The sequence below is a fragment of the Protomyctophum parallelum genome (assembly GCF_964188405.1).
Source record: "Protomyctophum parallelum genome assembly, chromosome: 10".
Classification (NCBI taxonomy): domain Eukaryota; kingdom Metazoa; phylum Chordata; class Actinopteri; order Myctophiformes; family Myctophidae; genus Protomyctophum; species Protomyctophum parallelum.
Genome location: NC_139704.1, coordinates 20,796,148 through 20,808,941, shown reverse-complemented (window position 1 = coordinate 20,808,941; position 12,794 = coordinate 20,796,148). Strand labels below are relative to the sequence as shown.

At 42.1% G+C, this 12,794-nt stretch overlaps 2 protein-coding genes across 2 annotated transcripts in view; both read left to right on the top strand.

The window, feature by feature from the left end:
* dnajc12 (DnaJ (Hsp40) homolog, subfamily C, member 12) overlaps positions 1 to 12,794 on the top strand; it is a 281,213-nt gene that overhangs the window by 56,176 nt on the left and 212,243 nt on the right. The window lies entirely within an intron of this gene.
* mlh1 (mutL homolog 1, colon cancer, nonpolyposis type 2 (E. coli)) lies at positions 5,198 to 12,623 on the top strand. Its single transcript, XM_083774182.1, has 19 exons — positions 5,198 to 5,356; positions 5,513 to 5,603; positions 5,704 to 5,802; positions 6,314 to 6,387; positions 6,496 to 6,568; positions 6,681 to 6,772; positions 6,892 to 6,934; positions 7,284 to 7,372; positions 7,501 to 7,613; positions 8,129 to 8,222; positions 8,316 to 8,469; positions 8,824 to 9,155; positions 9,609 to 9,736; positions 11,111 to 11,219; positions 11,316 to 11,379; positions 11,477 to 11,641; positions 11,786 to 11,878; positions 11,960 to 12,073; positions 12,439 to 12,623. Exons 1-19 carry the CDS (start codon positions 5,250 to 5,252, stop codon positions 12,592 to 12,594), a joined length of 2,190 nt encoding a protein of 729 aa, XP_083630308.1. The 5' UTR covers positions 5,198 to 5,249; the 3' UTR covers positions 12,595 to 12,623.

Here is a 12,794-nt window from a genome sequence, read left to right as displayed (position 1 = left end):
CCCTGCATGCTGCCCTAGGCTTGTAGTTCGTTCTCCTGTGGTGAAAGTGAAAAACTACAGAAGGGTCAAAACATGGCAGACTGACATACGCATCCTGACCAGACTCTCACAGTGATGTAAGCAGTGCAGCTGCAGATAAAACATATAGGTCTAATGGGTGTTAGATTTAGGTGCACAGTGGCCCCGCTAGGCCCCACTACTAGGCACATATGGGCTCTGGCCTGGCAGTGCGTCACGGCCGTTCATGTCAATCTTCACTTGGAACTATCAATAATGGCAGAAAAGCCAAAAACAAAGATTTAGGTGAGCTGATGTGGAAGCATTGACAATACATGTTGACTGCTGTCAATGCTTGCACACCTAATGCACCATTATCATGTGATGTTACTACATCACTGTTACTACATCACAGTGAGTGTAAAGTTCAACTCTGTTCCACTCCAAAGGACATAAAGGATTCAACTCCAATTTCCAACCAACTTTATTTTCCAACTTATCATTCATTTGTTGATGGTTGGTCTTTAGTCAGTTAGGTTGAAAACCTTCAAAAACAGAGAACAAAGATTAACAACATTGCGAAACAACAAATGATAATCCTTTCAAAACAATTCCAACCAATAAGTTCTTACCAGTCTTGTTTTTAAACATTCAATATATTTTAACCAATCAAATGTCTTTTAAACAAAGTGTTTTTAAACAAATGCTTAAATTAAATCTCTTTTAAATTAACGTATTAAAGTCAACATTTTTAATTAATTCACCATTTAAGCTTGAATAAATGATTCAAAATTAAGTAAACATCTCAGCATTTTAAGTATTCAGCTGAACTTTGAGCTTGTAGAGCAGCTATAATTGAACAAGGCATTTAACATGGTAAATTATCATTTTTTTAGTAGTCTTTTAAATTCTTAAATCATTTAAACATTTCTAACTTGGTCTTATTTTGTAAAGAGATACTTTTCAAACATAAATGAAATCCAACTTTCAAGTAAATAACTGATAAATCAGTCTATAGGGTTCAATTCTCCTTTAACATAATAGTAATGGGTGTGTGCGCGCGCGTGTGTGTGCGTGTGTGTGTGTGAACTGTGAAGGAAACAACTCAGTAACTTAGGAAGCATCTAGATCTGGAGGATATGTTATGTAGCCTGCCTTAGTATGTCAATCAAAAAATACATATGTTCTTTGCAAAGCTCCTTGTGAAACATGTCATGGACATGCAGCCGCAGGTACATGTATGACCCGGGAGGCGTGAGTTCAGCTCGAGTTCAGCCTGGTGCACATTTTGGCTATTAGCGCCACGCAGTGGACAAACTCCTTTCTACCCTATGCGCTGCTTGGCAAAAGTAAAACTACTGATAATATAGGTCTATATTTTAGAGTGTCACTCCCTCCATGAACGAGTCAGTCGTTTCTGTTTACTGATGATTTTATTGAGCCTTCACTCTCAAAAAACCAACGTCAAAACTGATGAACACACAATGAATAAACAACGATCAGTACATGAACAAACTTAAGCACATAAACATAACGAACATGACAATATAATGCATACATGATGAACACATGTATTTACCTCACTGGCTGCATAAGGGGAATGCAGGGAATGGAATGACAGGAAACCCATATATATGAACCTTTATTGAGAAAGGATATCCCCTTGCAATACGAGAGGACTCGACCCGGCGAGTCTTCTTCACCTTTGGCGAGATTCGCCAAAAGGGGAAGAAATCTCGCCACTGGAGCGCGCATCTAGCTACTGCATGATGATCATGCACGCTGACAGACACTGTCCCAACTCGGGACAGCGGAGACGGAGATGCAGGCTCTGAGAACATTCAGAAACTTAAAACACAAACACTGAGGGATTAAACATAATGTGCCACGAAAAATAGCGAGGTACAAAAGACATCTCTCTTCCACAGTGAATGAAGCGCAGTGATGGCTGATTTATTCTGCCTGATATACAAGCTCACAACGCGTCGTGAGCTCACGTTGTGAGCTTGTAGATCAGCCACCCCCAGCATGCGGAGATGCAGGCTCTGAGAACATTCAGAAACTTGCAGCTGCAGCTGCTGAAAGTGCCCCGAAAAGTGAAGAAACTCGCCAGAATGTGAAGAGGCGTCGCCCCCGCGGCGACGCTTCTTCACATTCTGGCGTGTTCTTCACGTTTCGGCGAGTTCTCAAGATAACTCGCCAAAAAGGGTAAATGTGGCGAGTCTTCTTGTTACCTCCCCTTGAGATGCATCATCTCGTTTTCGAGGGGGTCCACATATGAACAACAAGTCAACAACAAACGTCAAACTGTAACAAAAACAAATCGCATCAATTAAAGTCATATACAAATCAAACATACACCTTAAATGTTGACAAAGAACGTAAAACATTGGTTCAGAAACAACAAACAAACCTTGGTTAATGACTAGCCGCAATTTGCAACTCTAGATTTTTTTTACAATGGGTTGAATCTAGAGTTGCAACAAGCTCCATTCACTTCCTATTCATAATTTTTTGGTTTGTGATCTGCTTGTCTTAAATGACGTTAAACTCACCAACATTGCAGCTGCAGTCCAAACTTGAATTATCCTCTTTCAATCTGCCGAGCTTGTTTTTCATAAAAATCCACCGTAGAGATGTTATGAGCTACTTTCTGTCAAGACATCCTCTGCAAGTGATTGTTTTTTTAAGTGTTGCAGTTTGGAAGCACTCATTTCTGTTAACGGGTCGCGCTGCTGCCTCCTGCATTATGTGCAAATTCGAAACAGGTTGAACGCAGGGCCGTTCAGTGACGTACGACGACGAGTGCTTCCAAACTCCAGCACTTGCAGATGCGAGGTTAGACAGAAAGTAGCTCATAACATCTCTACGGTGGATTTTTATGAAAAACAAGCTCGGCAGATTGAAAGAGGATAATTCAAGCTTGGACTGCAGCTGCAATGTTGGTGAGTTTAACGTCATTTAAGACAAGCAGATCAGAAACCAAAAATGATGAATAGGAAGTGGATGGAGAAATAAAACAAAATAATGACAGAAACATATTTCTGGCAGCCAAAAGAGGCATTAATGATCAATTCATTCTCATGGATCCACACATGCCACAGACAGAGTGGGCACAAGGTGAAAACTGACACTTCAGATAGTTTCTTCATGAACAAAACTGCGGTTAGGCTCCGCTACTGTAGGCTATGTTGAACTGAAGAAAATAGACATTGTTGTGATGCGACAGTGATTGTACATCCAGACTTTGGACGCAATAACATTTAAAAGTTTTTTGTCTGTTACATTTAGTACATAGAGATCTAGGCCTACTACTAGGTGTGCGTTTTACATTATTAGCTTATAGTAGCCTATGCTAGAAACTTGAAATAGGCCTACCATCAGAGATACTATAAAAGTAAAACATTTAAATCATGAAAATCATTTAAAAAGGTGGCCTGGTGGACTAATAATATAGCAGCCGGCTATAACGTGGTTCGTTCCTTTTACTGTAAAAAGTAAAAAGGAGCATTATAGTAATACTGTAATAGTGAATTACAAAATGCTGGCAAGTGGCAACAGTATGTATACTCCCCATTTCAACTGTTTTTATTGTATTACACTTGCTTTGGCAATGTAAACGTACGTTTTCTCATGCCAAAAGCTCATTTGAATTGAATTGAGTGAGAGATTATTATGTTATGGGTGGACTGAACAATATTGACATTTTGAAAATGAAGAGATGTTCAGCGTTTGGGTTTTTCCATTATGGAAATAATGTCAACGTGATAGCTGTGATATCACATCTCGCTCCGTCAGGTGGCGCTCTGCATCTTTACACGTTACGCGCCCCAAATAATAATAATAATAGTAATTTATTACAGAAGAAGAATTTCCGCCAATCGCTTCATTTAGCTGCATAGCTGCAGAGCCCGCCTCGATCCCATCGCGTTCAGCCAATGAGCCATGAGAGGGGCGTGGCATGTTCCCCCCTTCTCCCGCGCGTAACCAGTGTTGCCATCTCGGCTTATTATAAGCAACTTTGGGCTTGTAGTTGTAAATGTTGGTAGTTGCAATTTTTTAGTTTGATTTGATTGATTGATTGATTTATTTATTTATTAACAGTTTGCAGAATTACAGTACATTTCAAGTACAACTCAATACAACTGTTAACAGTGAGTGGACGACATAAAGCATTACACTTGTTTACAATAGGGCCCACCATTTTCAATTAATCTAAACATTTAGAGACGTACGAATATACACAACTATATAGTCAAAAGGAAATCATCATAGGAGGTAAAAAGGGAAAAGAAACATATACAGTGAGGGGGAACAGGGGTGGGTGGGGGATTCAGATTTTACGGGGGCCAGTTTCGAATTGCAGCCGTCCGTGTGCCTTTTGAGAGCAGTTTTGAAGGAGTCAAGGGATTCGCATGTCTTAATGACTGTTGGTAGGGCGTTCCACATTTTGGTGGCATAGGAGCGAAATGAATTTAGTCCCTTGTTTGTGCCGAATCTGGGTTGCACATGGTTTGTTGAACTACCTCTGGTGTTGTGGGTGTGGACTTCGTTGACATTAAGGAAGTATTTAGACAGGTACATGGGTATATTGGTGTAGCGAATCTTGTGGACCAGACCCATTGCAAGGTGCTGTACTCTGTCGTCAACCCTAAGCCATTCCAGCCTGTCAAAGTGGGCAGGGGTGAGGTGGGTTCGGCCGGGGAGTGAGGCCAAGTAGTAGCCTGACCAGAGAGGTTTGTTTTGGGAAATCTGGAGCACTAACTATGAGACCCTTGTAACTATGAGGGCCTTTGAGGTGCTGTGGTACCAGGAGGTGCATGCGTAGTCGAAGAAACATTGTCCGAGGGCTCCTGTTTGTAGTTTAAAGCTTGTTGTGATTCTCACAACCTCACACATTTCTCATACGCGTCGCATTGTGAGCTTGTAGATCTGCTATAATAGCCTAGTCAGGCTTCTTTTTTGGGCTTGTTTTTATGGACCTGGTTGCTTTTTTCTCTCACACAATCTGGCAACACTGCGCTTAACCTCCTCCATGGTGCGTACACAGCGTACCCAACTACCCATGCCGGCTGGGTTTGTTGTTGTGTTAATGTGTTGACGGTTGGGAAAGCCTAGTAAACACATTTTAGTGAGTTGTATTATATGATAGGTTGCGAAGTACATCGCCAGCCCATCTGATTTCGCCATCATATTAACATTCTCTCTTATTTGTAGGTTATATTTATTTACCTCGTTGCAGCACTGTGATCATGGCAGGAGTTATCCGGAGGCTGGACGAAACCGTTGTCAATCGGATTGCTGCTGGAGAGGTCATCCAGCGTCCTGCTAACGCCATCAAAGAGATGCTAGAGAACTGGTAAAACTATACGACACTTTTTCCATGAGCTAAAGTTGACAATGCGAGTATTTTATTACTAGGAAATACCCACAGTGTTTCTTTCATATATATCACCATTTGCCACATAGGCTATGTGACAGAATTGCATCACATTTGTGTTTTTCGGTGTCACAGTTTAGATGCCAAGTCAACCAACATTCAGGTGACAGTAAAAGAGGGAGGACTTAAGCTCATTCAGATACAAGACAATGGCACTGGCATCAGGGTAGGACCGTCAGACCGCAGTGTTATCAACCAGGTTTTATCTCTGATAATGCCTACTGTTGATTCACACAACCATTAACCTGTGTCTTTTGTCAAATCAGAAAGAAGACATGGAAATAGTGTGTGAACGGTTCACCACCAGCAAACTAAAGACTTTCCAGGACCTTACAGCCATTTCAACATACGGTTTCAGAGGAGAGGTAAAGTAAAAGCAGTATTCTTCTTGGCATTGTGTCAGGCTATAAAATGAGTGGAAAGTAAGTACATTTACTTAAGTAATGTACTGAAGTGAACTTTGCTGGAGTGTTTCCATTTTTTATTCCTACTCCCCACTGGCACTACATCTCAGGCAAATATTGTACTTGTTTAGTTACTTTGCGGATGTAGATTATTCATACAAATACATGCAATACAAGTGTTGAATGGATAAGCTACCATAAAGTAATTCAAATCAGCCTCACCTTTACCAGCTGCAACATCATAAATACAATGCTCAGTACTCATATTATGAGTGGTGCTTTTACAGTTTGTTTGGTACAGTAAGTAGTACATCTTAATGACAATACTTTTACTCAAGTAAAATTTTGAATGCAAGACATTAACTATTTGTACATTCGTGGTATTGCTGTTTTTCTTCCACCACTGGATATACTTTATGAATTCATTGTTAATGCACCTCATATTTATTTGTGTCTTTGTACTTGTTTGTAGGCACTGGCCAGTATAAGTCATGTTGCTCATGTGACAATAACCACTAAAACAGCAGATGCCAAGTGTGCATACAGGTACATTAGATCCACATGTTTCATCACTCCTCTTGCTCTCTTGCACAAAGCAAGCTGCTGTTCTTTCTGCTCCTCACAAGTCTCCTTATTGTTCCCGTCGTTACTCAGAGCCAACTACAGCGATGGGAAACTCAAAAGCCCCCCCAAGCCCTGTGCTGGGAATCAGGGGACACAGATCCTAGTAAGTTCATTGGTAACACATGCTGTTGTTGCAGAGAAGGACGCACTGTATATACTGTAACTGTACCTACCTACATTTAGATGCATACAATATAAGTTTATCAATCCTGCAGGCGGAGGACCTGTTCTACAACGTGCCCACCAGGAGGAAAGCCCTGAAGAGCCCCAGTGAGGAGTATGGCAGGATTGTAGAGGTGGTCAGCAGGTCTGTCTGCCTGGCGTTTCTCCGAATGCCTCATGGTCATAGAGTTTGCTCTTGGGTTAATTGACTAGCTCATTCTTCATTTGTGTTGTCTCTGTTAATTCACAAACAATGTTTTACAGGTATGCCATACACAACTCTGGGAAGAGCTTTTCCGTCAAAAAGGTGAGATAATCCCTTAAATCCAATAAAAATAGCCAATCTACACACACTATGAATTTGTAGCATATCCACTCCTATCAAAGCTACACACGCCCCAACATAACAATGTCAAGTTAAGACAAATTTGATTATGTCCAAATATCACAAAGTGTCCCAAAGGTCTGAAAACAAAAAATATATATTTTGTATTTAACCAAAGTTAAATACAAAGCAAAGGTGCCCAAATTATGTTTGTATATTTGATCTCTCTCAGCTACTGTGGACTATTCTTGATCAGCATTACTAGAAAATACAGGGAGAATAGGCTCACACAGGTATGACTTAACTTTGTCTTGTCTTGTTTTTTCTTCAGCAAGGAGAGACTGTGGCAGATGTCAGGACGTTACCCAACGCATCCATACTGGATAATATTCGTGGAGTATTTGGCAACGCAGTCAGCAGGTACAAATCAAATGAGAGAAGCCCATGCTCTGCTCTGATGGCCCGTACTGTTCAGTATTAAGTCAATGCTTTCAGGTGGAATGAATAACAGTGACGTTGGTGGTATGTGTTCTGTTCCCACTTCCCAGGGAGCTGATGGAAGTGGGCTGCGAGGATCAGAAACTGGCCTACAAGCTGAAAGGCTATATCTCCAATGCAAACTACTCGGTCAAGAAATGCATTCTCATCCTCTTCATCAATCGTATGTAGAACAGTCGGTCACATTGTCCGAATCTTATAATGTTGTGGATAACATTGTATTATACACACTAGTCCTTACCCGTTGTGAGATATTTGCCCCCTTGTGGCCGTGAAGGGTACTGCGCCCGGGTGCGTTTGTAATTGACTAATAAATTAATTGATAATCATTAATGTGTCAAATCGAAAAAAGGGCTTCGTTACGCCCTCCATATTCATATGGTCAATGCCTGTGTGAAAAGTGATTGGTGCAGGCAGTAAGGAGTTACGGCACTGTTTCTGACAGACACACACACACGGACACACACACACACTCAGACATTCGGTTAATTATAGTATATGATATGATATTGAAAATGTCGACTACAAGCTCTTAACACATCGTGGCGAGCTTGTACCGGTAGATCTGCTATTTCTGCTAATTTTGAAAATGTTATTTATTTTAAGTTTGAAAATGTTTGCCTATTATGATGTACCTCCAATAGAAGCACATGGTTTTCAGTGGTCTCCCTCCCGCAGATCGTCTGGTGGAATCAAGTGCCTTGAAGAAAGCCATTGAGACGGTTTATGCTGCATACCTACCCAAGAACACCCACCCCTTTCTTTATCTAAGGTAAATAAATCTAATTATTATTTTGTATTCCGCAATAGAAGCCATTGCTGTTAAATGCCCTTTGGGTTTACCCACCTTTTTGTGCTACCATAGCCTCGAGATTGCCCCGCATAACATCGACGTGAACGTCCATCCCACAAAACACGAGGTGCACTTTTTGCATGAAGACTGCATCGTTGAAAGTGTTCAGAAACACGTCGAGAGCAAACTGCTGGGCTCCAACTTCTCCCGCACGTATTTCACACAGGTATGGCATGACTAGTGATCATCATCCAAGTCCAAAAAACAAAGACCACCGGTCTTTGAGGGGGTTCCAGGTGGTCCCCAGCTAAATGGAGAGTTGGTAACCAAATGGACCCTTATTAGATATTTAACTCTTGAGTGTAAAATGAAGCCATTTCTTGTTAAACATCTGCATTACTTAACTTACACAAAGTCTACACAAATTAAAGAATGTAAAATAATTGTTATTTTGATTGTTTGGCCATTATCTCTCCTATGGTACCACATCAATACAGCATGGAATTGTGGACAACATCTTATCCAACGTTCTTTAGTTTTGGGTCTGAGGGGCTAAGATCCTGCTCTATTCTGTGTGCAGACCTTGCTGCCAGGGCTGTCAGTCTCTGCCAGCAGTGAGGTGAAGCCCTCTTCTAGCACAACGACTGAATCTGGTGAGCGAGTCTACGCACATCAGATGGTGAGGACCGACTGTCGAGCTCAGAAGCTAGATGCCTTCCTCCAGCCAAAGGAGAAGGCAGCAGTGCCTGTCGCCAAATCGCCGGGTACAAGCAGCGGGGAGCCTGGGACCAGCGCTCAGCTCTCTACCATCGATGTGGATGAGATGGATGATGCAGAGATGCTGGAGGCTGTGACAGGGCAGGAGGTGGGGGGTCCACAAGATGGCGGCATCTCCAACCCAGATCTTCCCAGGTATTACCAGATTCCAGAGTTGTGCGTGCTCTTCTGTGTGTTATTGTCAGAACAGTGGATTTAAGATTATGGCTGAACTTTGTTGAATATTATTTATAATGTATCTACATTATAAATATGGTTATGTAACACAATAAGACAGCACAGGCAGAGTATGAGGGGTAGAGTGGCCAGGAGAGCAGCTGGATGGGAACTGTGAGCTTCCCAGTTCGATCCCGGGCTCCCCCAGAGTTAGTGTCGAAGTGTCCTTGAGCAAGACGCTGAACCGATGTGCAGGTTGGTGCCTTGCATGGTTTACTCTGCCATCGGTGAATGTGTGTGTGAATGGACTGCATGTGAATGGGTGACTGTGCATTGGGTGAATGAAATGCACAATCTATGTAAAGCGCCTTGGATAAAGGCGCTATGCACCATTCACCATTTTATATTGTGTATGTGGTTATTCGAACACAGGAAGCGTCCCAGGAAAGGACCAGAGGAAAAGGAAGACCTCACCGCTGCAGCGACACCAAAAAGGAGAATGATCAAGCTGATGAGTATCAAGGACCTCAGGACTGAGATCACTGAGAAAACACATAAAGGTACACTTGCTGAAATCAGGGTTCCTACACTGCCATCACTGTTTTTGGCAGATAAAGTATAGTTTCAGAACGCGACAGAGAGGCACCGTCTCAAGCGAATTTGCGGCACGAGACAACACTAAATCATGCAAGTTGTCATGTCGACGTTGCGGAATTTGCTTGAGCCGACTCAGCCCCATTCCCACCTCCCCATTTACACAAAGCTGACAATGTTTGCGAATGTGACCCATAACTAGAGGCGAAGCCATTCCTCGTGAGTCACAGAAGGGGACGTTCGGTAGGCCAATCAGAGGCAGCTTGGCATTAAGTCTGTTGCTGTATGTACAGTATACACGTGTCCCTGACTGGTTGGTGATTCCAGCTTGTGCCGTCTCCTACAGTATTACAGGTGACTGGGGTGTCCGTACTCCCAGGGCAGCCAAGGGGGCGAAGCTAGTGCTGCACGATTCTTGCTCAAATGTGAATCTCAAATTGAGAATATTTGTCTTTAGTGTAGTTGCTGAACATTACTACATTCAAAATGTAGCATTTGGAGCCAGCTACTGTGGCTTTAAACAGACCACATCAAAGTGCTTGACTTAAACCTCTCTTAAAGTCTCTCTTGTAGCAAAAACATAAGAGTAACTAAAATGAATTGGACAGCAAACTAGTGCTGCACCATTCTTGCTCAAATTTAGGAATTGAGATTGCGTATCTTTGGGCGAAGCCTTGACGTGCAAAGGCCCGTTGGTGCCAGAATGTACAGCAAGAGCGAGGTGGTGAATTTAGCGACTGTCCGAGTCGGCCGCTAAATCCCGTATGTCGGTCGGGTCGCTAAATTCACCTCGCCCTCTCTCAGAATGTACTGTATGTATGGAGGTCCCCTGGCCGCCCTGAGTATGGACATCCCAGGCACTTAACAGGTTCCGTCCATCCGACGTGTCCACACGTCCTGATCTGATGGATATACTAAGCGCTTAATTTCTGACTTCTCATTCGCCACTCGTTCAAGATATGAATGCTTTGTAATATTTAGCGATATAATGAAAACGAGAGCAAGGTAAGCTAGCAAAATATTTCTGTTTTTTTCCGGATTGTTTTCCCGGCACCCCAGAGCTCCTATTTTGAAGGAATCCTGGGACTGATCGTGTTAAAGGCTAAAGCATATGATGAGCTGGAATCACCGACCAGGAGGCTCCCCTCAAGTCCCCTGCCTGGGAAAACAGAACAGCAGTAATAGTCTGGAAACATGAATATTGTTCCATACATTATTTTCCAGACTTGGAATTGGAAAAGTATAAAATAAAATTCCATACTTGCGTAGGAACCCTGTGAAATGTATGCGAACCCAGATTTTACATAATATAAAGAAAACTAAGTTTTCCATTCCTTCAGGTCTTCAAGAAATGCTCCAGAATCACTCGTTTGTGGGTTGTGTCGATCCCCAGTGGACGCTCATCCAACATCATACCAAACTGTACCTACTCAGCACCACCAAACTCAGGTCAGTACAAAAAGCCTGCTTCACTGTCTGCTTCCTCTCAGGCTGCCGAAACATCTCTCATTCTATTTCTGGATTTTGTTTTGTTATCTATTCCAGCCAGGAGCTTTTCTACCAAATACTGATCTATGACTTTGGCAATTTTGGTGTATTGAGACTATCTGTGAGTATTTTATTTTGTTTGATTAGCTTATTTAAATTGCCAGTATATGAGGGATCCTAACCTTCCTGCTGGATGGACGGCTGGTTCTGTGTATTAGGAGCCCGCTCCACTGTATGATTTGGCCATGCTGGCACTAGACTCTGAGGAGAGTGGCTGGACGGAGGATGACGGACCGAAGGAGGGCCTGGCTCAGTACATAGTAGACTTCCTGAAGAAAAAACATGAGATGCTGGGGGACTACTTTTCTGTGGAGATAGACCAGGTCAGTTGAAATGGTAGGGCGGTAAGTCTGTTGGTTAGACAATTTACCAATATTTGATGGGGAAGGGAAAAGAAGTCTGAATTCTCAATCGTAGGCTACTCTTGTTATTGGTCATCTTGTAAGACTAAGCTTTGTGCTTTATAGGAAGGAAACCTAACGGGGCTGCCGTTACTGCTTGACAAGTACATCCCTGTTATGGAGGGACTCCCAATGTTCATCCTGCGCCTAGCCACCGAGGTACGATTCATTGCAGTCAATCTACAGTAGAAACAGTCATCTGAATTACGTTTACGGTTACTTCTGTTTGCTGTTGAGCAGGTGAACTGGGACGATGAGAAGGAGTGCTTTAGAGACTTTAGTAAGGAGTGCAGCCAGTTCTACTCCATCAGGAAGCAGTACATCCTGGAGACTGGGCCTGGAGATGAGCAGACGGTATGGAGAAAAACAAGACGAGCATTTTAACATTGTACAATCACTGTTGTCCAAAACCATAACTTTTCAGGAAAAAATAATGAAATGATTCCAATGGAACCATTGTAGTAATAATTTAATGTTTGTGTTTAAATATTAATTTATAAAACCCAGACTTAAAATGACTTTCAATCTAGCACGCTTATTTTGAGAGCCTGCTGGCAATTCGCTACTTTTGCATACTATCAATCATACAACAAAATAAAACAAGATTCTGCCCAACAGCGACTACATGTACACATGAATAACGCATGTGAGCAGACAAACCTTCTATTCGTCATAATACACATTTATCAGAACTGATATGTAATTCGTTCCCGTTTCAGGACAGCGAGATGAATTCATGGCGTTGGAAGGTGGAGCATATTATATTTAAGGCTTTACGTAGCCTCTTCAGCCCTCCAAAGCACTTCAGTGAAGACGGCAGTGTGCTCCAGATTGCCAACATACCTGATCTCTATAAAGTGTTTGAGAGGTGTTGAATCTGTTGAAAAAGTTGACCCAATGTCAAGGTGCTGCCATTTTTCTTTTATACTTTGTAAGTGTAAATAAAATAAATATTGTGAAAGTTCTCCAAATGTTTGACAATTAATTGGTGTAAAAATGGACAATGGAAATCACCTGTTCTGTCCTTGATAGAATAAATTGTAACTGCGGACATGAATGTATTTGGATAGATAAG